Genomic DNA, 21,316 nt, shown 5'->3' with positions numbered 1-21,316 from the left:
ACCCCCAGTCCAGCACCCCCTCCCAGGGAACACCCCCAGTCCAGCACCCCCTCCCAGGGAACACCCCCAGTCCAGCACCCCCTCCCAGGGAACTCCCCCAGTCCAGCAACCCCTTCCAGAGAACCCCCCAGTCCAGCACCCCCTCCCAGGGAACACCCCCAGTCCAGCATACCCTCCCAGGGAACCCTCCCAGGGAACCCCCCAGTCCAGCATACCCTCCCAGGGAACCCTCCCAGGGAACACCCCCAGTCCAGCACATCCTCCCAGGGAACCCCCCAGTCCAGCATACCCTCCCAGGGAACACCCCCAGTCCAGCATACCCTCCCAGGGAACCCCCCAGTCCAGCACCCCCTCCCAGGGAACACCCCCAGTCCAGCATACTCTCCCAGGGAACCCTCCCAGGGAACCCCCCAGTCCAGCACCCCCTCCTAGGGAACACCCCCAGTTCAGCATACCCTCCCAGGGAACCCCCCAGTCCAGCACCCCCTCCCAGGGAACACCCCCAGTTCAGCATACCCTCCCAGGGAACACCCCCAGTCCAGCACACCCTCCCAGGGAACCCCCCAGTCCAGCACCCCCTCCCAGGGAACACCCCCAGTCCAGCACCCCCTCCCAAGGAACTCCCCCAGTCCAGCAACCCCTTCCAGAGAACCCCCCAGTCCAGCACCCCCTCCCAGGGAACCCCCCAGTCCAGCATACCCTCCCAGGGAACCCTCCCAGGGAACCCCCCAGTCCAGCATACCCTCCCAGGGAACCCTCCCAGGGAACACCCCCAGTCCAGCACATCCTCCCAGGGAACCCCCCAGTCCAGCATACCCTCCCAGGGAACACCCCCAGTCCAGCACACACTCCCAGGGAACACCCCCAGTCCAGCATACCCTCCCAGGGAACCCCCCAGTTCAGCATACCCTCCCAGGGAACACCCCCAGTCCAGCACACCCTCCCAGGGAACCCCCCAGTCCAGCACACCCTCCCAGGGAACACCCCCAGTCCAGCACACCCTCCCAGGGAACACCCCCAGTCCAGCACCCCCTCCCAGGGAACACCCCCAGTCCAGCACCCCCTCCCAGGGAACACCCCCTAGTCCAGCACCCCCTCCCAGGGAACACCCCCTAGTCCAGCACCCCCTCCCAGGGAACACCCCCAGTCCAGCACCGCCTCCCAGGAACTCCCCCAGTCCAGCAACCCCTTCCAGAGAACCCCCCAGTCCAGCACCCCCTCCCAGGGAACACCCCCAGTCCAGCATACCCTCCCAGGAAACCCTCCCAGGGAACCCCCCAGTCCAGCATACCCTCCCAGGGAACACCCCCAGTCCAGCATACTCTCCCAGGGAACCCTCCCAGGGAACCCCCCAGTCCAGCACCCCCTCCTAGGGAACACCCCCAGTTCAGCATACCCTCCCAGGGAACCCCCCAGTCCAGCACCCCCTCCCAGGGAACACCCCCAGTTCAGCATACCCTCCCAGGGAACACCCCCAGTCCAGCACACCCTCCCAGGGAACCCCCCAGTCCAGCACCCCCCTCCCAGGGAACACCCCCAGTCCAGCACCCCCTCCCAAGGAACTCCCCCAGTCCAGCAACCCCTTCCAGAGAACCCCCCAGTCCAGCACCCCCTCCCAGGGAACACCCCCAGTCCAGCATACCCTCCCAGGGAACCCTCCCAGGGAACCCCCCAGTCCAGCATACCCTCCCAGGGAACCCTCCCAGGGAACACCCCCAGTCCAGCACATCCTCCCAGGGAACCCCCCAGTCCAGCATACCCTCCCAGGGAACACCCCCAGTCCAGCACACACTCCCAGGGAACACCCCCAGTCCAGCATACCCTCCCAGGGAACCCCCCAGTTCAGCATACCCTCCCAGGGAACACCCCCAGTCCAGCACACCCTCCCAGGGAACCCCCCAGTCCAGCACACCCTCCCAGGGAACACCCCCAGTCCAGCACCCCCTCCCAGGGAACACCCCCAGTCCAGCACCCCCTCCCAGGGAACACCCCCTAGTCCAGCACCCCCTCCCAGGGAACACCCCCTAGTCCAGCACCCCCTCCCAGGGAACACCCCCAGTCCAGCACCGCCTCCCAAGGAACTCCCCCAGTCCAGCAACCCCTTCCAGAGAACCCCCCAGTCCAGCACCCCCTCCCAGGGAACACCCCCAGTCCAGCATACCCTCCCAGGAAACCCTCCCAGGGAACCCCCCAGTCCAGCATACCCTCCCAGGGAACCCTCCCAGGGAACACCCCCAGTCCAGCACATCCTCCCAGGGAACCCCCCAGTCCAGCATACCCTCCCAGGGAACACCCCCAGTCCAGCACACACTCCCAGGGAACACCCCCAGTCCAGCATACCCTCCCAGGGAACCCCCCAGTTCAGCATACCCTCCCAGGGAACACCCCCAGTCCAGCACACCCTCCCAGGGAACCCCCCAGTCCAGCACACCCTCCCAGGGAACACCCCCAGTCCAGCACACCCTCCCAGGGAACACCCCCAGTCCAGCATACTCTCCCAGGGAACCCTCCCAGGGAACCCCCCAGTCCAGCATACCCTCCCAGGGAACACCCCCAGTCCAGCATCCCCTCCCAGGGAACACCCCCAGTCCAGCACCCCCTCCCAGGGAACGACCCCAGTCCAGCACCCCCTCCCAGGGAACTCCCCCAGTCCAGCAACCCCTTCCAGGGAACCCCCCAGTCCAGCACCCCCTCCCACTCCCAGGGAACACCCCCAGTCCAGCACCCCCTCCCAGGGAACACCCCCAGTCCAGCACCCCCTCCCAGGGAACGACCCAGTCCAGCACCCCCTCCCAGGGACCACTCCCAGTCCAGCACCCCCTCCCAGGGAACACCCCCAGTCCAGCATACTCTCCCAGGGAACCCTCCCAGGGAACCCCCCAGTCCAGCACCCCCTCCTAGGGAACACCCCCAGTCCAGCACCCCCTCCCAGGGAACACCCCCAGTCCAGCATACCCTCCCAGGGAACCCCCCAGTTCAGCATACCCTCCCAGGGAACACCCCCAGTCCAGCACACCCTCCCAGGGAACCCCCCAGTCCAGCACCCCCTCCCAGGGAACCCCCCAGTCCAGCACCCCCTCCCAGGGAACCCCCCAGTCCAGCACCCCCTCCCAGGGAACACCCCCTAGTCCAGCACCCCCTTCCAGGGAACACCCCCAGTCTAGCACCCCCTCCCAGGGAACTCCCCCAGTCCAGCACCCCCTTCCAGGGAACCCCCCAGTCCAGCACCCCCTCCCAGGGACCCCCCCCAGTCCAGCACCCCCTCCCAGGGGCCCCCCAGTCCAGCACCCCCTCCTAGGGACCACCCCCAGTCCAGCACCCCCTCCCAGGGACCCCCCAGTCCAGCACCTCCTCCCAGGGACCCCCTGGCTCACCACCCCTGGTCTCTGATTCCCCACACCCAACCTGCTGGGGACTTGGAGGGCCAGGCTGTCCTTTGTCACTCTCCCTCACACCTGGCACATAGTAGGTGCTCAGTGAATAAATGTGCGTCACACTCCGCTGGGCCCTGGAGGTATGGAAGTGTCCACCCCTGAGATCTAACTGTGGTACCATGAAATCAGCATTGTGATAGAGCTTGCGATGTGAACCAGGCAGAAAGTGAGTTATTTTACATCCAAAGAGGGTATGGGTCCATGTTGCATATGGTGTTAGAAGGATTTGCACACCAGAAAAGGCAAGGGTGCAAAGGGCGGGGTCCCCTCTGTGGCTGGGGAGCAGCAAGCAGGTCAGGTGTGTGTGTGTGTGTGTGTGTGTGTGTGTGTGTGTGTGTGTGTGTGTGTGTGTCAGAGGCAGCAGAGGCCCCACATGGTGCGAATTTGGAGCAGAGCTTCCTTTGCCCCCTAGTTTTCTGGGGCAGAACATTCTTCTGAAGGGACTTTGAAAGAAAGGCCATCCTGGTAAAGCTCTCAGGCTGTGGTCTCTCTGTGTCTCACGCACACGTCCTGCAGGCCAGGGGGATGCAGCCTGTTTGCAGGAAGTAGGCCGTGAGGGAGGCCGCAGGCACCGAGAAGCCGAGCGAGTGATGAGTGACCCCCCGGGGAGGAAGACAGGCCTTGGAACTTGAGAGCTGGAGGGATCTGAAGACGCTGAGCCCACAGAAGAGGAAGGGACTTAGCCAAGGTGGCTCCAAGGTCACCCGAGTGATGGAGTCCCGGCTCGGACTTGGCTCTTCCTGGTTCCGGACCCCTGGCCTGGCCTGCGTCTGCCAGAAACTTCCTCCTCCTGAGGAGCCGGGCCTGCAGGAAGGGTGTACGTTCACCCACCACAGTGTCGCCTGCGTGGCCCCAAGCCTCCACGGTCCCCCTGACCTCCCACGGCCAAACAAACCCCGGCGCCCTCTCTCGCACGTCCCGAGGTCCTGCAGGGCCTCGCCTTCTCCTGGCCACCTCTTGGTTCCAGCCGGTTCCCCTGTCCACAGCAGTGGCCCAAAGGCAGCCCTCGGTGGCCACCACACACCCCTGTCAGGGTGGCCCAAGTACCTCGGCGGCCACAACCCCTCATCGCGGGGGCTTCAGGCAGCGAGCGCTGCTCCTTCACGCACCCAGGGTCCAGCGTGGGCCCGGCTCCCGCGCTCTCACCAGAGTTGGGGCCACGGCCCACGGGCCCCGGGCTCACGCGTGGGAAGGGGAACACCTCACACTTCCGGGGACAGAGGCGCATCACAGGACCACGCCCACCGTTGGGTGGCAGAGGACCGTGAAGCCCAGTCCTGCGTCGTCGAGCAGGAGACCCAGAGTCTAACGACTGCCCGACTGCTTCCCCCTTCGGTCCCCAAACCCCGATGCAGCTGGTGTGCAAAATACAGAACAGACTGTGCAAAAGGTTGGACACAGCGGCGGGGGGGGGGGGGGGGGGGGCTTCCACGGCCATCGAAAACTGCTCCAAAACAGGTAGAAGACACGGCTGCCCTCACAACCTCTGCCCTTCCGGTCACGGGGGTCTCTCACCCACCTCTCCCCTGCAGCTACCAAGCCCGTCGCCCGCCCCATAGTGCGTGTGCACGCCCCCCTCCAGCCCCGCAGCCGTGTTTCCCTGCAGATCACGCCCAGACAGAGCTTCGCACCATGCTGTGTATCTCTGCTGGGTCTCTGGGCTCCCCTGAGCACCTGTCAGGCCACAGAGCTCTGAGGACCTTCTACGACAGAGGGGCATCTCTGGGATGCTCAGCTTGGCTCCGTTTCCTTGCTTCGGTAGCTGTCTTCCCTCCATTTATGGTTGGAAGTAAATTTGGAGCGCTAACGTAGGGCCTACAGGGCAGGGTAGGAGTTTAGAGGCTGTTGCCATATTTTACTAGCCTGGAGCACTCAGTTATAGGCCCGGAGCACTCAGGATCCTGGAGTCTGACTCTGGAAGAAACCGCTGAGATCTTTGGTTCAGGGATTCGTTCGGAACCAGTCTTGCAAACAGACTTTGACGTGGACCCCCACCACGTGAGACGGGTCGGCGAGGACACCGCGCTGGGGGAGCAGGACAGTGCCGTGTGACCCCCTCCCCGCACAGGCCCACCTCCCTGCCTGCAGGCTCGCTCCTCGCCTCCCCTGCTGCCCCGTGCCCTTGTTCACACCGCCCCCTCTGCTGGACGGGCTCCGTCCCATCGCCCTCCTGTCAGACTTCGACTTGTCCTTCAAAACCTCTTTTGGATGGCCCCTTGCTATTTCCCTGGTGAGACCCCCCCCCACACTGCAGGAGCTGCACGCCTCCATTCTCACCTTGTCCTGTCGGACAGTGAGTGACCTCTGGGGGCGTCTGACCCCCTTGTTAGGCTGGGAGCCCCCAGGGGGATCTGACTCACCCACTTCCGGCTGTGTCTCACCAGAGCCCAGCACAGAGACGTCCCCAGGACGTGCTTGGCCCGGGAGGACTAAGATGGACGCCTGTGTGGCTTAGAAGAGGCCAGAGGGAGTCGAGAGGGGAAGAGAGCTGGGCTGTGCGGCAGCTGTTTGAAAAGCAAGAAATACAGAAATCGTTAGCAAAACCTTGGCTGTTTAGCAAAAAGCAACACCGTGGGCTCATTCCGCTGTCAGTTGCCGCGCTAAGTGCATTCTGCACCAAAGACCCCATCTTGGGGGCGCGGTGGGGCGGGCGCCGATGCTCAGGGCCCCAGAGTGTGTGGCAAGCGAGGGATTGCCCCCGATGGGCCGAGCAAGCCAGGCCGCAGGGTCGCAAGTGGGCAGGGCGAGCGAGACGCCCTGGGAGCGTGAGCCCGGCCGGGCCGGAGCGGGGTGCGAGCCAGCGGGTTGGGGTAGGAGCCAAGGTGCCAGCTCTCTGTGGCCATCGCTGACGAGGGTCAGCCGAGTAGGCCCTGGGTGCCCAGCAAGCCATCCCCAGAGGGACCTGCCCGGTGGGGAGAAAGGCTGCCTCTGTGGGCCCACTGGGGCGGCCAGCTCCTGGCAGGGAGAAGCCACCGCCCAAGACCTCTGCGGGGTCCCTGGGCTCGCGGCTCCCCAGAGTCCGCCCCCCAGGGCTTTCCAGTGCCCCCTGTGCAGCGACACAGCGCCTGACCTAATTGCGTCCATTTTTCACCCTGGCCCCTGCCGAGGAGTCGTCCTGGAAAGCGTCTCTCCGAGAAGAGCACCATGAGTTTTAAGAACAGGCTACTTACACGCGTGTGTGCACACACGCAGACGCACGTCACCGCTGTACAGAGAAAAGGGTACCGTGTGCAGACGGCCGCTGGGAAGCGATAATGTCGGGCCAGAGGTGGGGGTGTTGACCGGGCATCCCCACGTTTCTGAGCTAAGAGCCTGTGTGTGCGTGCGCGTGCGTGTGTCCTCAGCCCTCTGGCGTATGGATCAAAGAGTCCGCCTCTGCCAACGTGCAGATGTTTGCAGAGAGCTGAAAACAAGCCGGGAGGGGTGGGGGGAGGGGGAACGAGAGGAAGAAGGGTCCGCGCCGGCCGGAATGCTCCTCGGATATTTTCAGCCACTCCGCAAGCAGAGGCTGGGGTAATTTTAGCAACCGGGGCGTGGAGAGGGGTGACTGCCCCGTTTTGCTCCAAAAAGTGCTCAGTTGTGAGAGCCCATTCATCCCGCGGCGCGGCTCGCGGCCTCGACGGGACAGAGCTACACGCCCTGCAGAGGGCGCTGTGGCCCGGAGCGTTTGTAGGTTCCCCTGCGCGGCCGCCCTGCGTTCCTGTGCCTGCCGTTTGTTCGTTTGGTGGCTGCCGGTCCGATTCCCTCGCGTGGACGTAGCCCGCAGGCGTGTGCTGAGCGCCGGGAGCACTCTGATGAGAGTGGCAGGCAGAGACGGGGGATGCCAGCTCTTGAATGGGGGTCCACAGCCCCCGTGAAAGGCGCCCCGGAGTGGCGGGAAGGAGGCTGGCGGGGCTGGGTCCCCGAGGCACCCCCTGTCCCGGGCCCCGCCCCTCGGTTCTGTTCTTGCAGCTCTGCTGACATCGGCCGGCCGGATGGAGGTGCTGACGCACGATCCCCAAATCGGCCGGATGGACGCTTTTTAGGGCAGCTCGGACGTTCCTTCCGCGGGGCTGTCCTGTGTTTCCAGGCCGGCGGTTTCCACAGAGGCTCCCGGTCGGAGAAGTGCTTCAGGGCTGCCCAGGGGAGGGGACAGCCAGCCGGCCCGGCTTTGCCTCCGCCACCTGCTTTTCTCTGACGGCAGCAGGGTTTTGTCGGAAAAACTAAGGGGACCACCCAAGTGTCCGCTTACGCGTGAGTGCATTGCCAAGTGCGGTGTGCAGACAGCACGGAACCCTATCCAGCCTTAAAGAGGAAGGAGAAGGAGAAGGAAGGGGTCTGCTGACCCCTGCTGCAGCGTGGACGAACCCGGACGACGTCGCAGCAGGTGGACTAAGCCAGACACAAAAGTTCTGTAGGGTTCCACTTCCACTCGTGACAGGAGGTCCCTAGAGGAGTCAAGTTCACGGAAGACAGGACCTGGACGGTGGGGCCAGAGGAGGGGGAAACATGGTTTAATGGGGTCAGAGTTTCAGTGTGGGAAGGTGGAAAGTCCTGGAGATGGACGGTGGGGACGGCGGCACACTGTGCTTCATGCCAGTGACCTCTGCGCCTGAAACTGGTTTAAAGAGTTGTTCTATGCTGTTTTGCCACAACAAAAATTCAGAAATAAAGGGGCTGGTGGTTTGGGCTGTGGGGAGGAGAATCACAGATTGAGGCCAAAGCTGCCACATTGCACTGGGGTGCCCGCCGCCCGGAGAGCGCGGGGGCCTCTCGCCAGGAGCTGGGGCCTGGGTGTGCAGGTGGGCAGCCGCACACAGAGCAGGGGACAGGAGCCCTTGGTGGGGCGGGGGCCCCCACTCACCACCGCGCCCTCGTCTCTTACAGATCGCGACTCTGCTCAGGGACAACGAGCGCATCCAGTCCACCCAGACTGTCACCCCCAACGACGAGGACAGTGACATCAAGAAGATTAAGAAGGTGTGTACTGTCCTCTTTTGAGAGCTTCCCGGCCCTGCCCGGGGTGGGCACTGTCACCGACTGTCTTTCCACCCCCAGGGCCGGCCACCCCCTCCTCAGCCCCGGCCTTGGACTGGATGCACTCTATTTATAGGTGGGGAGGGCAGGTTCCAGAGCGGAGGGAGTGGGTGGGGGGCCGGGACGGGAACCCAGGCCGAGAGGCTGTCGGCCAGGAGCTTCTCCCACAACACGGGACAGCCTCCTAAGGCCACAGTCCCCTCCCCATGCAGAGCCTTCCCCTCGTGGCTTTGGTCCCCAGCATACCCCGGATTGGAAGTCCACGGGGCCCCAAGGCTGACCCTGCTGCTGTGATCTGTGGGAGCCCAGATGGCATGGGGACCCGCCCAGTGGCTCTGGGTACTGACCCAGCAGCCTGGGGAAGCCATGGGAGCAGGTGCAGGGGGCAGGGTGCCGACCAACAACCTGGGGCAGCAGTGGGGGCAGGTGCAGGGGGAAGTGTGTGTGTTTGGGGTCTTCAACCCACACGGCCTGGGGGTCTTTTTTCTTTTTAGTTTGTTGCCAGTGCTTTAGAAGCTAAACCATCTGGATTTTGTTTCTCAAAAATAGAAGTAGCCAACATTCATTAAGCATTTTCTATGCGTCAGACCCTTCACGCAGAGCCCTCTAGGGTTTTGCCATCATCCGCATTTCACATGGGGGGCAGCTGAGGCGCAGAGAGGCAAAGCCACTTGCCCAAGTCACACAGCTGCTTCCGGGTGACGTTGAAACCCCAGCCTCCAAGCTCCAGAGCCACCTCCTCTGTCCCCAGGACACACTGCTGCCCACGCAAGCCCCATTAGTCCCCACCAGCTGGCCTCCTGCGTCGTCGGTGGGACCTGCCAGGCCCCCTCAGGCACTGGGCTTTGCCACCAGGTCTGAGCCGAGCCCCACCAGGCAGGGCTCCCCTTTGCTGGGGCTCCCCTGGGTTTCTCTGCCCGTTTGGAGAAGCATTCTGGGTGGAACATCTCTCTGTGCCTGCTGAAATCCTCCTCCCTCCATCTCCACCCTCCTGGAGCCTCAGGCAGGCCTCTCCCTCGTGGAGAGAGCCTCCGAGTCTAGAAGGGGGCGGTCCAGACTCAGGGCCGGCCGCCTCTCCAGGGCAGACGCCCCCCAGCCACACATCCACATCCTGACTGTCCGCACACCTTTCCACTGAGGTTCTGATGAGCACCTGTGCCCGGCCCCCAGCAAGCGATCCCCAGGTCCCCAACCCTGCGGCAGGAGCCGGGTGGTGCCTGGCCTGGAGGCAGGTGCGTCGGAAAACAGTGGTCTCCGTGGCCACGAGTCAAGGTCCTCTCCCAAGCTCTTGCCAAAGCGGCTGCGCCCAGTGGCCCAACTACATGCCCACCAAGTATCTGTGCCAATCTCACCGCAGAGGCCAGAGGAGGGCTCCAGGCAGGCCCTGCTGAGGCCCCAAGCACCAGATTAACCAATTTGCCACATTCTGTTCAATTTGCCAATCACCCTCCATCCCGATGAGCGTTAATTGAGGCTTCTAGGCTTCCAGGCCAGTCGTTGGACGAGGTGAGGAGTGAGGGAGGCCCAGCACGGCCTGGCAGGCGTCTGCCCCCAGCCCCTCCCGTGACAGGGACTCAGGGCCACACGTCCCCTGCCTCTGAGGCGAGCTGGGGGTCTGGGGAACATGCAGAGGTCGGGGCGGGGCCTGGCACCTACATTTCCAGCAAAGCTCCTGGGGCAACACGTGGAGTCCAGGCGCCCCCTCCTTAGCCCCTTCACGCAGATGGGAAAGCGGCTTACGGGACCCGGCGACTCACCCAGGGTCTCGCGGGCAGGCCAGGCCCTGGTCCCAGCTTACCTCCCTGCACACCCCACCGCGGAGGAGGCAGCGAGAGGAGGCGCCCGACCCTGCCTTGCCCCCCCGATGGAGCCCCCCTGCCCTGGGGCCTTCGCGGTCGAGCCCCCCCGACGGACCCCAACACCGCCACCCCCGGGACCCTCGCGGAAGAGCCTCCCCCCACGCCGGGTCCCTGGCGGCAAAGCCCCCCCGACGGACCCCAACACCGCCACCCCCCGGGACCCTCACGGAAGAGCCTCCCCCCACGCCGGGTCCCTGGCGGCAAAGCCCCCCCTGACGGACCCCAACACCGCCACCCCCCCGGGACCCTCACGGAAGAGCCTCCCCCCACGCCGGGTCCCTGGCGGCAAAGCCCCCCCTGACGGACCCCCAACCCCCCCCCACCGGGGCCCTCGCGGAAGAGCCTCCCCCCACGCCGGGTCCCTGGCGGCAAAGCCCCCCCCGACGGACCCCCAACCCCCCCCCACCGGGGCCCTCGCGGCCGACCCCCTCCCCTGACGGCACCCCCCCCCCCCCCCCGCCGCCTCCCAGGTCCAGAGCTTCCTGCGCGGCTGGCTGTGCAGGCGCAAGTGGAAGACCATCATCCAGGACTACATCCGCTCGCCGCACGCCGACAGCATGCGAAAGCGGAACCAGGTGGTGTTCAGCATGCTGGAGGCCGAGGCCGAGTACGTTCAGCAGCTGCACATCCTGGTCAACAACTTCCTGCGGCCGCTGCGCATGGCCGCCAGCTCCAAGAAGCCGCCCATCACGCACGACGACGTCAGCAGCATCTTCCTGAACAGGTGAGGCGGCCCCGGAGGCGGAGGGCCCCTGAGCCGCCGTCAGCCCATCACCGTCACCGGGGGCGGAAGTCGCCCCGAAAAGCGTGGGCGCGGGGCGCGGGCGGGTGGAGGCGCGCCGCCGGGACGTCGCGTCCGGAGACGCCTCTGATGGACAGAGCCTGGGGGCGGGGTGCTGTCGGCATCGAGCGGGCACCTGCCGGGGCGCCGGACGCCTCCCCACGGCGCCCGCCGGGCCCTCGGCTAAGAATCGTTCCGCGCAGACGTCGGCAGAGCGGCCACGTAGCGCGTTTCGAATCGGCCTCCAGACGCGGCCGTAACCGCCTGGAGGCCGGGCTCCGTGCCAGCGGCCGTCTCTCCCGGAAGGGGACTCTGGCGCCCGCGTGGGGTTGGCGGCGCCCGGGGGCGAGCCAGCAGCGGCTCTTCTGCCGTCAACCGCGTGGTCGGAGGAGTTTCTCGAGAAATGGTTTAGATGCGCTTCTCAGTGGGTAGTAAAGTTGAGTAAACGGGATAAAAACAGGGGAAAAAAACCAGACCGCAGTTTATAAGCGATTACCGCCCCCCCCCCCAGGAATTACAGCGGGTCACCGTGTGACCCTCCCAAAATACGCCCGGCGCAGCCGTGTCACTGGCCGAAACCGGCCCTCCACCGGCGGTATCTTTCAGGCGCGGTGGCTTGCCGGGTGTCCCGGGCAGCACGGCACGGTCCGCGGACACGCGCCGTGAGCGCCTGCGCGTCTCCATCTCGAGGTCTGGGGTGGAGCCCAGGGAGCTGCCTCTCCAGCAGGGTGACAGGTGCCGTGGGTCACGGCCCACGCTGCGGCGGGGAGCTTCACGTAACTGCGGGTGGCTCGCTGTCCTGGAGGCTCCGGGAGGCCCCAGGTGACCTCCCCGAACAACTCGGGGGGTTGGGGCGCACACCCCGAAATCCACATATGACTTTGGACTCCCCGAATCTTAACTACTAGGAGGCTGCCATTGACCCGAATTCTTGCTGGAAAGGTAGTCTATCTACGTGTATTTTGTACACCACACGTATCACATATCGTATCCTCACAACGAACAAGCTAGAGAAAAGACGACAGTGTTGCGAACGTCACCAGGCAGAGAAAATACCTTTGTGGCCAGACCGTGTTTATCAGAGAAGTCGCACAAAGTGGGTCTGCAGCCCACAGGTCAGCCGGGCCTGGAGGCGTCGTTACATCCGTGTCTCTCTCGGTTTTGGCCCAGTTTGCAAGTCTTTGGTGAGCGTTCATCACAATCACTGAGAGAAGGGTGTGCTTTGGTACTTCCTTCACCTTCCCGTGATTTTGTCACACTTCACCTGTCTTTAACGGCGCCCGTTTAGCCTGGAATCTTCCGTCAAGAGTATTCGCATCAGCTCGTAGCCTTTGTTCAGAAGTCGTTTGAAAAAAATATCTTATGGTTTTATATTTTTATCATTTAATGACTGCACGGATCAGGCCGGGTGCCTTTACCTGAGAACAGACAGGAAGGAAGGAGCCCCCTCCTCTCCCGGTACCAGAAGGTCCCTGCAGGCCCTGTGCCCCCCGGTCGGCAGCGGGCCCCAGGCTGACAGGCACTCGCCTTCCAGGCCTCACTGATCTGCTCCAAACAGCAGCAGCCTGATCGATTCCTAAGGCCTCCAGAGCGCCGACCTGATTGTCAGCAGGGGCCGGCGGAGGAGCATACAGGTGTCGGGGGGTCCAGTGAGAGGTCCGTACAGGGCACCCAGCACAGAGCCCCGCTCAGGTTGCTCAGTGGGAGTTAGACGTTGAGGTCACAGTAAAGCCCCCCCATGACGCCCCTGCGGAGAAGGGAACCCACGTCGAACGGGGAGGGGGCACGTCCCCCCTCCTCCTGGAGGCCAGTGTCATCCTAGCACCCAAAACAGGCAAAGCATCTCTCCCACCAGATCTCACAGATACAGAACATTCCAGATTGAATCCAGAATTACATAAAAAGAACGGTACGTCATTACGCCGAGAAGGCAGGGCTGGTTCAATATTGAGTCGGTCAACGTACTCTGTATTTCTGTACTGTTTTCGGTAGGAAAAACCAGTGAGCCTCGGGCCCCTGCCTCCCACCACAGCGCAGAGGTCGGTGTCTCACAGGCCAAGGGCAGAGGCCGCCCACTTACCAGAAGACATTTTGCACGTCACTTTCTGCTGGAGTTTCAGACTCAAATGCACAGCCCCGTTAGAACCCCGCTGCTGACTGGGTAGCGTCGTCGGCCGGAGCTTGGGAAGAGAGCGCCCCTGGGCACGCAGGTGGGCGATCGGGAGGATGCCGCCGAGCGGGGAGGGGCTCGCTGTGCCTCTCCGCCAGGGAGGAGAGATCTTTCACATAAAGCGTGCGGCGGGTTTGTTCAGCCAGACCACGAGCTTGCAGACTGGCGCTGTTTCTCCGTGGTGAAAGCCACGCCCGGCCCCCGTTGCCGGGCACGACGGGCGATGCCGGTGAGCAGGGGCATCCCGCCAGGTGACAGATGGCTTGTCACCGAGGCCGCTGTGACTGGTGAGCAGGGCTGCCTGCAGTCCCGGGTCGAGGAGATTGGGGGGGTCGGGGCGTGTGCACCATCAATGAGCCACGTCTGCGCGGGAGGGACGTGCTGGACAGAGGCAGCGAACTGGCCGTGAATGGGCAGAGGGCAGGGTGGGGGTGCAGGGGCCAGGCCCCGCCCACTTACCTCGCATCGGCCTTGGGTGAGGCACGCCTTCTGGGCTCCGGTGGGGCGCCGGGTACCAGGAGCTCTTCCCAGGTGTATCCTGCAGACAGGTCACTGCCTCTTCCTTGAACACGCCTCCCACCCTGTGTCCTGGACGGGTGTCTCCACTCTGCCTCCATGTCTTTCCTTGGCTCGCGTCCCCGTATCCCTTGCCACCATCGGCTTGTGTCCCTGCTTATGTGTCCCCAGGGTCCCGTGCTGCCCTCGGTGGCAGCCATCACACTTAAATAATGACTTACTCCGTGTCTGAGTCCCGCTTGCTGTGGGTGAGTTCAGGGCCATAGCGTACAGCTGTACCAGCTACGCACTGCACAGCTCAGGGACACTATTCACGTGGACCAGGGATCGGCACACCTTTTCTGTAGAGGACCAGACAGATAGTTTAGACCGTGTGGGCCATGCGGTCTGTGCGGAAACTAAGCGGTCATGGGCGATCCACGAATGAATGGACGTGGCTGTGTTCCCCTAAGTCTCCGTTCGTTTATGGACACTAAACTGTGAGTGTCACGTATGTTCCCATACTGTGAAATACTATTTTGTTTCTTTCCAGACCACTTAAAAATGTAAAAATCCTCCTAAGCTTGCAGGCTATACAACAACAGAGAGCGGGCCACCCTTGGACGGAAAGGTTTTGTGTCGTAAAGTTGCCGCGTTCACCCAAGATGTTCTGTAAATGCAACGTAATTCCGGTCAGTGCAGGATAGCAAGCCAGTCTTCAAGTTCAAATGAAGACGTACACACATATAAGTAACAGCATTTTAAAATAAGAACAACGAGGGGCGCCTGGGTGGCTCAGTCAGTTACGCGTCTGACTTCGGCTCCGGTCGCGATCTCGCGGTCCGTGAGTTCGAGCCCCGCGTCGGGCTCTCTGCTGACAGCCTGGAGCCTGTTTCAGATTCTGTGTCTCCCTCTCTCTCTGCCCCTCCCCCGTTCATGCTGTGTCTCTCTCTGTCTCAAAAATAAATAAACGTTAAGCAAAATTAATAAGAGAAGAGAGTCATCGGACACGGCTAGGCCATTCCCAAAGGAAGGAATTCAGATGGCCGATACACAGGAAAAGTGCTGAACGTAACAAGGCTTTTTTTAAAAGCAAATCAATGCACAATGAGATCATTTTGTTTTCCTGTCAGGTGGGAAACGATGGTAATTTCTAGGTAGTAAGATTACAGGTGAAATTCTCACAGTGTATACTTTTAAAATGGATGCTTTGTCAGCTATATTTTTATAGTCCCAGCTTATGACGTTCCCAGCGTGCTACTACAGAGGTCTGTGCAGTACTGGACTTTCAGAAGGTGCGTTTCCTTTTCGGTGCAGCCTGAGCAGTTGTCGGCTGGAGGTGCCTGGGGGTGGCAACTCCAGGTAGTCCAGAGCCCCCGGGCTCCCTCAAGATCCCCTGAAAGTCCCCTAACACCCACTCTTCTGTCTCAGATCAGACAGTCTTCCCTTCGTCTCACACACCCTTGGGTCAGTCTCTTGGTTTTGAACTGCCCGAAGGGTCTTCACATGTGGCCTGAAGGTTCTCGGAATTGGTATTTGTACACCCAACAGACTAGTTCAGGGGCCACAAAGAGACAGAAACCAGCCCCGTCAAAAGTCACTGTAGGGATTTGCCTAAAAATAAAAAAATGACTTCAGACCAGGGTGTGGCCCCTGGCCGGAGATCCATGTGTTCCCACAGCTGGGGGTGTCTCTCATCGGGGGTTCATGTGTCCACACACATTGGGGATGTCCCTGGTCGGGGATCCGTGTGTCCACACCTGAGGGTGTCTCTGGTCGGGGATCCGTGTGTCCCCACACCTGGGGGACCATTCTCGTGGGACTTCAGGGAGATGAGAGTCAGGTCTCCCTAATGACCACGCTTGGAATGAGAACTCAGGTGTCCTCTACGTGGATTCTTGATATGTTCCCCCGGTGCCACGTTTCCCTTCCAGTCTGTGTGTCTCGTGGGAATAATGGGGTCATGGGCTTTGCTGTTCAGCCTGAAGGCGGTGTCTGTCTCTGTCCCCGACTCCCCCACCCCACCTGCCCCCGCTGTCTCTGCACTTCCCTCCCAGCCCTCCTTCTCCCCCCTGGGGTCACAGAGCCCCCCTATCAGAGCCCCTCTATACATGAGGGGTACCCCACGTTCTGCTCCCCACATCGCTGCGCCCCTCAGCACCCTCCACCCCGGAGCGAGACCCCAGGGCACGTGGTGCTGGGAGAGGGGACAGCTCCTGCACCAGCCCCCCCTGGGGGAAAATACCCGGTGCCTGGAACAGCAGAACAAGGGGGCGGGGGCGAGAAGAGAGCACAGACACAGAGAACATTCGGGGAGAGGGAAAGCGGGGCTCAGAGGCTCCGGCTGCCCCAACTCTTCGTCTCTGGGCCTCTGTTTTCCGGTCCAAGAATAGGGTGTACGACCTTAGCATCCTACGGGACTCCCCGTCTGGTTCAGGACAAGCCCCAGATGCTCTGGGGAGACCCTCCACCTCTCCCGGGGGGAGGGGGAGGGGAGGAATGGTTGGGGGGAGGGGCTGCAGGAGGAAGCAGGAGTCTGTCCCCGAGGAGACAAGCTGTGAGGACAGACTGGGCTGTGTTCTGGGGCCAGCTGCCTGCAGAGCCGTGGGCGGGGAGGGGGTGCCGGAGGGAAGCCAGGGCCGGTGTGGCTGCCTGGAGAGCACCAAGCACATCCCCCGGCACGTCAGGGGGCGACGGAGCTGGTGCTTGGGGACACTGGGTCTTTTGCTCCCTTAACTTTGCCCCAAAGGGTGGTGGAGAGTGAGCGGTGACTGAGTGCCCCCCCCCACACTGAAATAGTCCCGTTAGTGGCAGGTGCGTCCCGTCGCACCTCCACGTTTTGTGTGAAAGACCTGAGGATCAGAGACGTCCGGCGTCTCGCTCGAGGTCACACAGCCGGGGAAGGGGCCTAGGCAGAGTGCAGCCCTGCTTCCTGTGGGTCTGAGGCCACAGCCTGTTCTGTACATCCCTCGGTGGCCTTTACTCCACCAGAGCCCCCGTGTGACCCTGGGCTCCTCCAGGGGTCCCCAGGGGGCGCTCCCAGCAGGTGAGAACTTGGGGCACAGGGAGGCCGGGAGCCAGTGCAGCGTTCAGGCTCCCGGGGCGCGGCCCCCACTTGAGGCCGAAATTCTCGGTTGCTTTTTAACAAGGGTCCTGGTGTTCGTCCCACACGGGGCCCCACAGGTGACGCTGTCCGTGCTGACGGTGTTTGCGCTGAGGTCTCAGGGGAGAAAGGGGCTCGCTCCCAGAGCCCCGCAGGGTCCTCGGGGGGCTGGTTTGGGGCGGGGGCGCGGCGCCCTGGAGGGGCAGGGAACCCCCCCCCCCGGGGCGGGGCTCACCCCGCGCTTTCCCCTTTCAGCGAGACCATCATGTTCCTGCACCAGATTTTCTACCAGGGCCTGAAGGCCCGCATCTCCAGCTGGCCCACGCTGGTCCTGGGTGAGTAGCTGGCCCTCGCAGGGCCCCCGGCCGCCCACCTCCCCCCAGGGCCCTCGCCGGGGCCGCCGTCCGGGCCGGTGGTGCTTCCGTCCTGGAGCAGCCCCCCCAGAAACCCACCGAAGCCCCCAGAGGGAGAAGAGAACACACGTGTTGGCAAAAACTGCATTTCTAGGAGGAAACGGCGTATTTTTAGGTACTTCTGTACTTTTCCCTTTTAAAAATAATATCTGTGTACCCATTTGAGAAAATTCGAGAATCTAGAAAAGTAGAAAAGGTTTAAAAATATCAATCATCGTTCTCCTTCCAAAGATAAGTGCTATAAACATTTCAGTGTGTTTTCTTCCAATTTTTTTTCTATGCAGAGACCTTGGGTTTTTTTCCCCCATTTTACATAATTGCAAACATACTGAATTTAGATTCTGAATCTTGCTGTTGTATTTATTTTTATTTATTTTTATTGATTTATTTTGCCTAACTTCACAGCACCAGTGTTTTCTTACTCTGGAAGCATCCTTTTTGCTGGGTGCGTAATGCTTCGGTGCCCATTGCTGGCTCAGAAGTAATGATCTCTGCCAGTGACGACTTCTCCTTACTATCAGTTTCCAAAAGTAGCATTAATGACCCAAAGCTTCCCTGCCCTCGGGCCATGGACGCCTCTGACCGAGCAGGCGCTTTCTCTTGTGTTCTCAAGTCAGAGACCCCCACTGTCCCCAAGGTCAAAATCAGAGCGGCCTGGACAGACGGGGGCCACCCCTCCTGTCCTTCCCAGTCGAGGATGCCGTCCACTGGGCAGAGGAATGCCCCGTCCAGCAGCCCCTGCCCAGAGTTTATGACCAGGACGCATGCTTTTCTTTCTTAACGGGGTTGAGCAGCGGTTTCGGCGGGTCTATCCCACCCGGCAAGTGTTGAGATCTAGGGAGAGTGGTTGGGCTTTGGGGGGCTGGGAGGGCAGGAGGCCGGCACGGGACCCACCTCACCGAAGCGGGTCTGGAAAGACGGGAACGGAGGGACACGTGGGGGAAGGGATGGGCTCGGGTGGGTGTGTGGTGTGGCAGGAAGCCGTGGAACATGCGGTCAGGAGACCTGCTTCCACGTCTGCCACAGAGTCCCCGCGTGACCTCGGCCATCACTTGTGTCACAGGTGGGACAGGCTAGGAGGGAGGCCTCCTGGGAGCCCTCGTGCGACACGGTGAGGGAGCCAGGGCAGGGGGCAGTCACAGCGGAGGCTTCGGCCGACCCCACAGAAACTCCAGAGCTGGGGTGATTCAGAGATGTCACAGACTGAGGCGGGGGCCCCCCCCCTGCACACCCCACCCGGGCCCGCCGTCGGGTCGAGCATGACTTGGGCGAGGCCGCGTCCCTCCGCAGAGAGCACTTCCAGGCAGGCCTCCCAGCTGGGAGCCGTCAGGGTGTGCGGCGTCCCGAAGGGGTGGGGGCCCCCGCTGCTGGCCCTCTGGCCCACGGGGGCCACGCCAGACGGGCCGTCTCCACGAGTCTGCGGTTCGGAGGTGGCCCCGGCGCCCCTCCATCCGGCCCTGGATAGGGCGGCGGCACCCCGGGGCGGGACCCCCGGGCTGGGGTCTGAGCCGGGCCCCGGCCCCCCGCCCCCCGCTGAGCCCGCCTTCCCCGCAGCCGACCTGTTCGACATCCTGCTGCCCATGCTGAACATCTACCAGGAGTTCGTGCGGAACCACCAGTATAGCCTGCAGATCCTGGCGCACTGCAAACAGAACCGGGACTTCGACAAGCTGCTGAAGCACTACGAGGCCAAGCCAGACTGCGAGGAGAGGACGCTGGAGACCTTCCTCACCTACCCCATGTTCCAGGTGCTGGACGCCTTCCCCTCCTCCCCCGTGTTCCAGGCCACCTCCCCCGTGTTCCAGATGCGGGACAATTTCCCCTCCTCCCCCGTGTTCCAGGTGCTGGACGCCTTCCCCTCCTCCCCCGTGTTCCAGATGCGGGACACTTTCCCCTCCTCCCCCGTGTTCCAGATGCGGGACACCTTCCCCTCCTCCCCCGTGTTCCAGGTCACCTCCCCCGTGTTCCAGATGCTGGACACTTTCCCCTCCTCCCCCGTGTTCCAGATGCGGGACACTTTCCCCTCCTCCCCCGTGTTCCAGGTGCGGGACACTTTCCCCTCGTCCCCCATGTTCCAGGTCACCTCCCCCGTGTTCCAGGTGCTGGACGCCTTCCCCTCCTCCCCCGTGTTCCAGGTCACCTCCCCCGTGTTCCAGGTGCTGGACGCCTTCCCCTCCTCCCCCGTGTTCCAGATGCGGGACACTTTCCCTTCCTCCCCCATGTTCCAGGTGCTGGACGCCTTCCCCTCCTCCCCCGTGTTCCAGATGCTGGACACTTTCCCCTCCTCCCCCGTGTTCCAGGTGCGGGACACTTTCCCCTCCTCCCCCGTGTTCCAGAGGCGGGACACTTTCCCCTCCTCCCCCGTGTTCCAGATGCGGGACACTTTCCCCTCCTCCCCCGTGTTCCAGGTGCAGGACACTTTCCCCTCCTCCCCCATGTTCCAGGTCACCTCCCCGTGTTCCAGATGCGGGACACTTTCCCCTCCTCCCCCGTGTTCCAGGTCACCTCCCCCGTGTTCCAGATGCGGGACACTTTCCCCTCCTCCCCCGTGTTCCAGGTGCTGGACGCCTTCTCCTCCTCCCCCGTGTTCCAGATGCGGGACACCTTCCCCTCCTCCCCCGTGTTCCAGGTCACCTCCCCCGTGTTCCAGATGCGGGACACTTTCCCCTCCTCCCCCGTGTTCCAGGTGCTGGACGCCTTCTCCTCCTCCCCCGTGTTCCAGATGCGGGACACCTTCCCCTCCTCCCCCGTGTTCCAGGTCACCTCCCCCGTGTTCCAGATGCTGGACACTTTCCCCTCCTCCCCCGTGTTCCAGGTGCTGGACGCTTTCCCCTCCTCCCCTGTGTTCCAGATGCGGGACACTTTCCCCTCCTCCCCCGTGTTCCAGATGCGGGACACTTTCCCCTCCTCCCCTATGTTCCAGGTCACCTCCCCCGTGTTCCAGGTGCTGGACGCCTTCCTCTCCTCCCCCGTGTTCCAGATGCGGGACACTTTCCCCTCCTCCCCCGTGTTCCAGGTCACCTCCCCCGTGTTCCAGATGCGGGACACCTTCCCCTCCTCCCCCGTGTTCCAGGTCACCTCCCCCGTGTTCCAGATGCTGGACACTTTCCCCTCCTCCCCCGTGTTCCAGGTGCTGGACGCTTTCCCCTCCTCCCCCGTGTTCCAGATGCGGGACACTTTCCCCTCCTCCCCCGTGTTCCAGGTGCTGGACGCCTTTCCCTCCTCCGTGTTCCAGATGCGGGACACTTTCCCCTCCTCCCCCGTGTTCCAGGTGCTGGACGCCTTCCCCTCCTCCCCCGTGTTCCAGGTCACCTCCCCCGTGTTCCAGATGCGGGACACCTTCCCCTCCTCCCCCGTGTTCCAGGTCACCTCCCCCGTGTTCCAGATGCTGGACACTCTCCCCTCCTCCCCCGTGTTCCAGGTGCTGGACGCTTTCCCCTCCTCCCCCGTGTTCCAGATGCGGGACACTTTCCCCTCCTCCCCCGTGTTCCAGGTGCGGGACACTTTCCCCTCCTCCCCCATGTTCCAGGTCACCTCCCCCGTGTTCCAGGTGCTGGACGCCTTCCCCTCCTCCCCCGTGTTCCAGGTCACCTCCCCCGTGTTCCAGGTGCTGGACGCCTTCCCCTCCTCCCGCGTGTTCCAGATGCGGGACACTTTCCCCTCCTCCCCCGTGTTCCAGATGCTGGACACTTTCCCCTCCTCCCCCGTGTTCCAGATGCTGGACACTTTCCCCTCCTCCCCCGTGTTCCAGATGCGGGACACCTTCCCCTCCTCCCCCGTGTTCCAGGTCACCTCCCCCGTGTTCCAGGTGCGGGACGCCTTCCCCTCCTCCCCCGTGTTCCAGGTCACCTCCCCCGTGTTCCAGATGCGGGACACTTTCCCCTCCTCCCCCGTGTTCCAGGTGCTGGACGCCTTCCCCTCCTCCCCCGTGTTCCAGATGCGGGACACTTTCCCCTCCTCCCCCGTGTTCCAGATGCTGGACACTTTCCCCTCCTCCCCCGTGTTCCAGATGCGGGACACCTTCCCCTCCTCCCCCGTGTTCCAG

At 63.0% G+C, this 21,316-nt stretch overlaps 1 protein-coding gene across 1 annotated transcript in view; it reads left to right on the top strand.

Moving 5' to 3' along the window:
* The window catches only part of RASGRF1 (Ras protein specific guanine nucleotide releasing factor 1), an 89,794-nt gene that overhangs the window by 33,751 nt on the left and 34,727 nt on the right, over positions 1-21,316 (top strand). Inside the window, exons 4-7 of the mRNA XM_030318532.1 lie at positions 8,301-8,393; positions 10,780-11,033; positions 17,114-17,193; positions 18,826-19,019. Of these exons, the coding sequence (XP_030174392.1) occupies positions 8,301-8,393; positions 10,780-11,033; positions 17,114-17,193; positions 18,826-19,019 (621 nt within the window). The remainder of the gene's footprint in view (positions 1-8,300; positions 8,394-10,779; positions 11,034-17,113; positions 17,194-18,825; positions 19,020-21,316) is intronic.

The sequence above is a fragment of the Lynx canadensis genome, chromosome B3 (genome assembly GCF_007474595.2).
Source record: "Lynx canadensis isolate LIC74 chromosome B3, mLynCan4.pri.v2, whole genome shotgun sequence".
Classification (NCBI taxonomy): domain Eukaryota; kingdom Metazoa; phylum Chordata; class Mammalia; order Carnivora; family Felidae; genus Lynx; species Lynx canadensis.
This window is presented reverse-complemented; position numbering and strand designations above follow the sequence as displayed.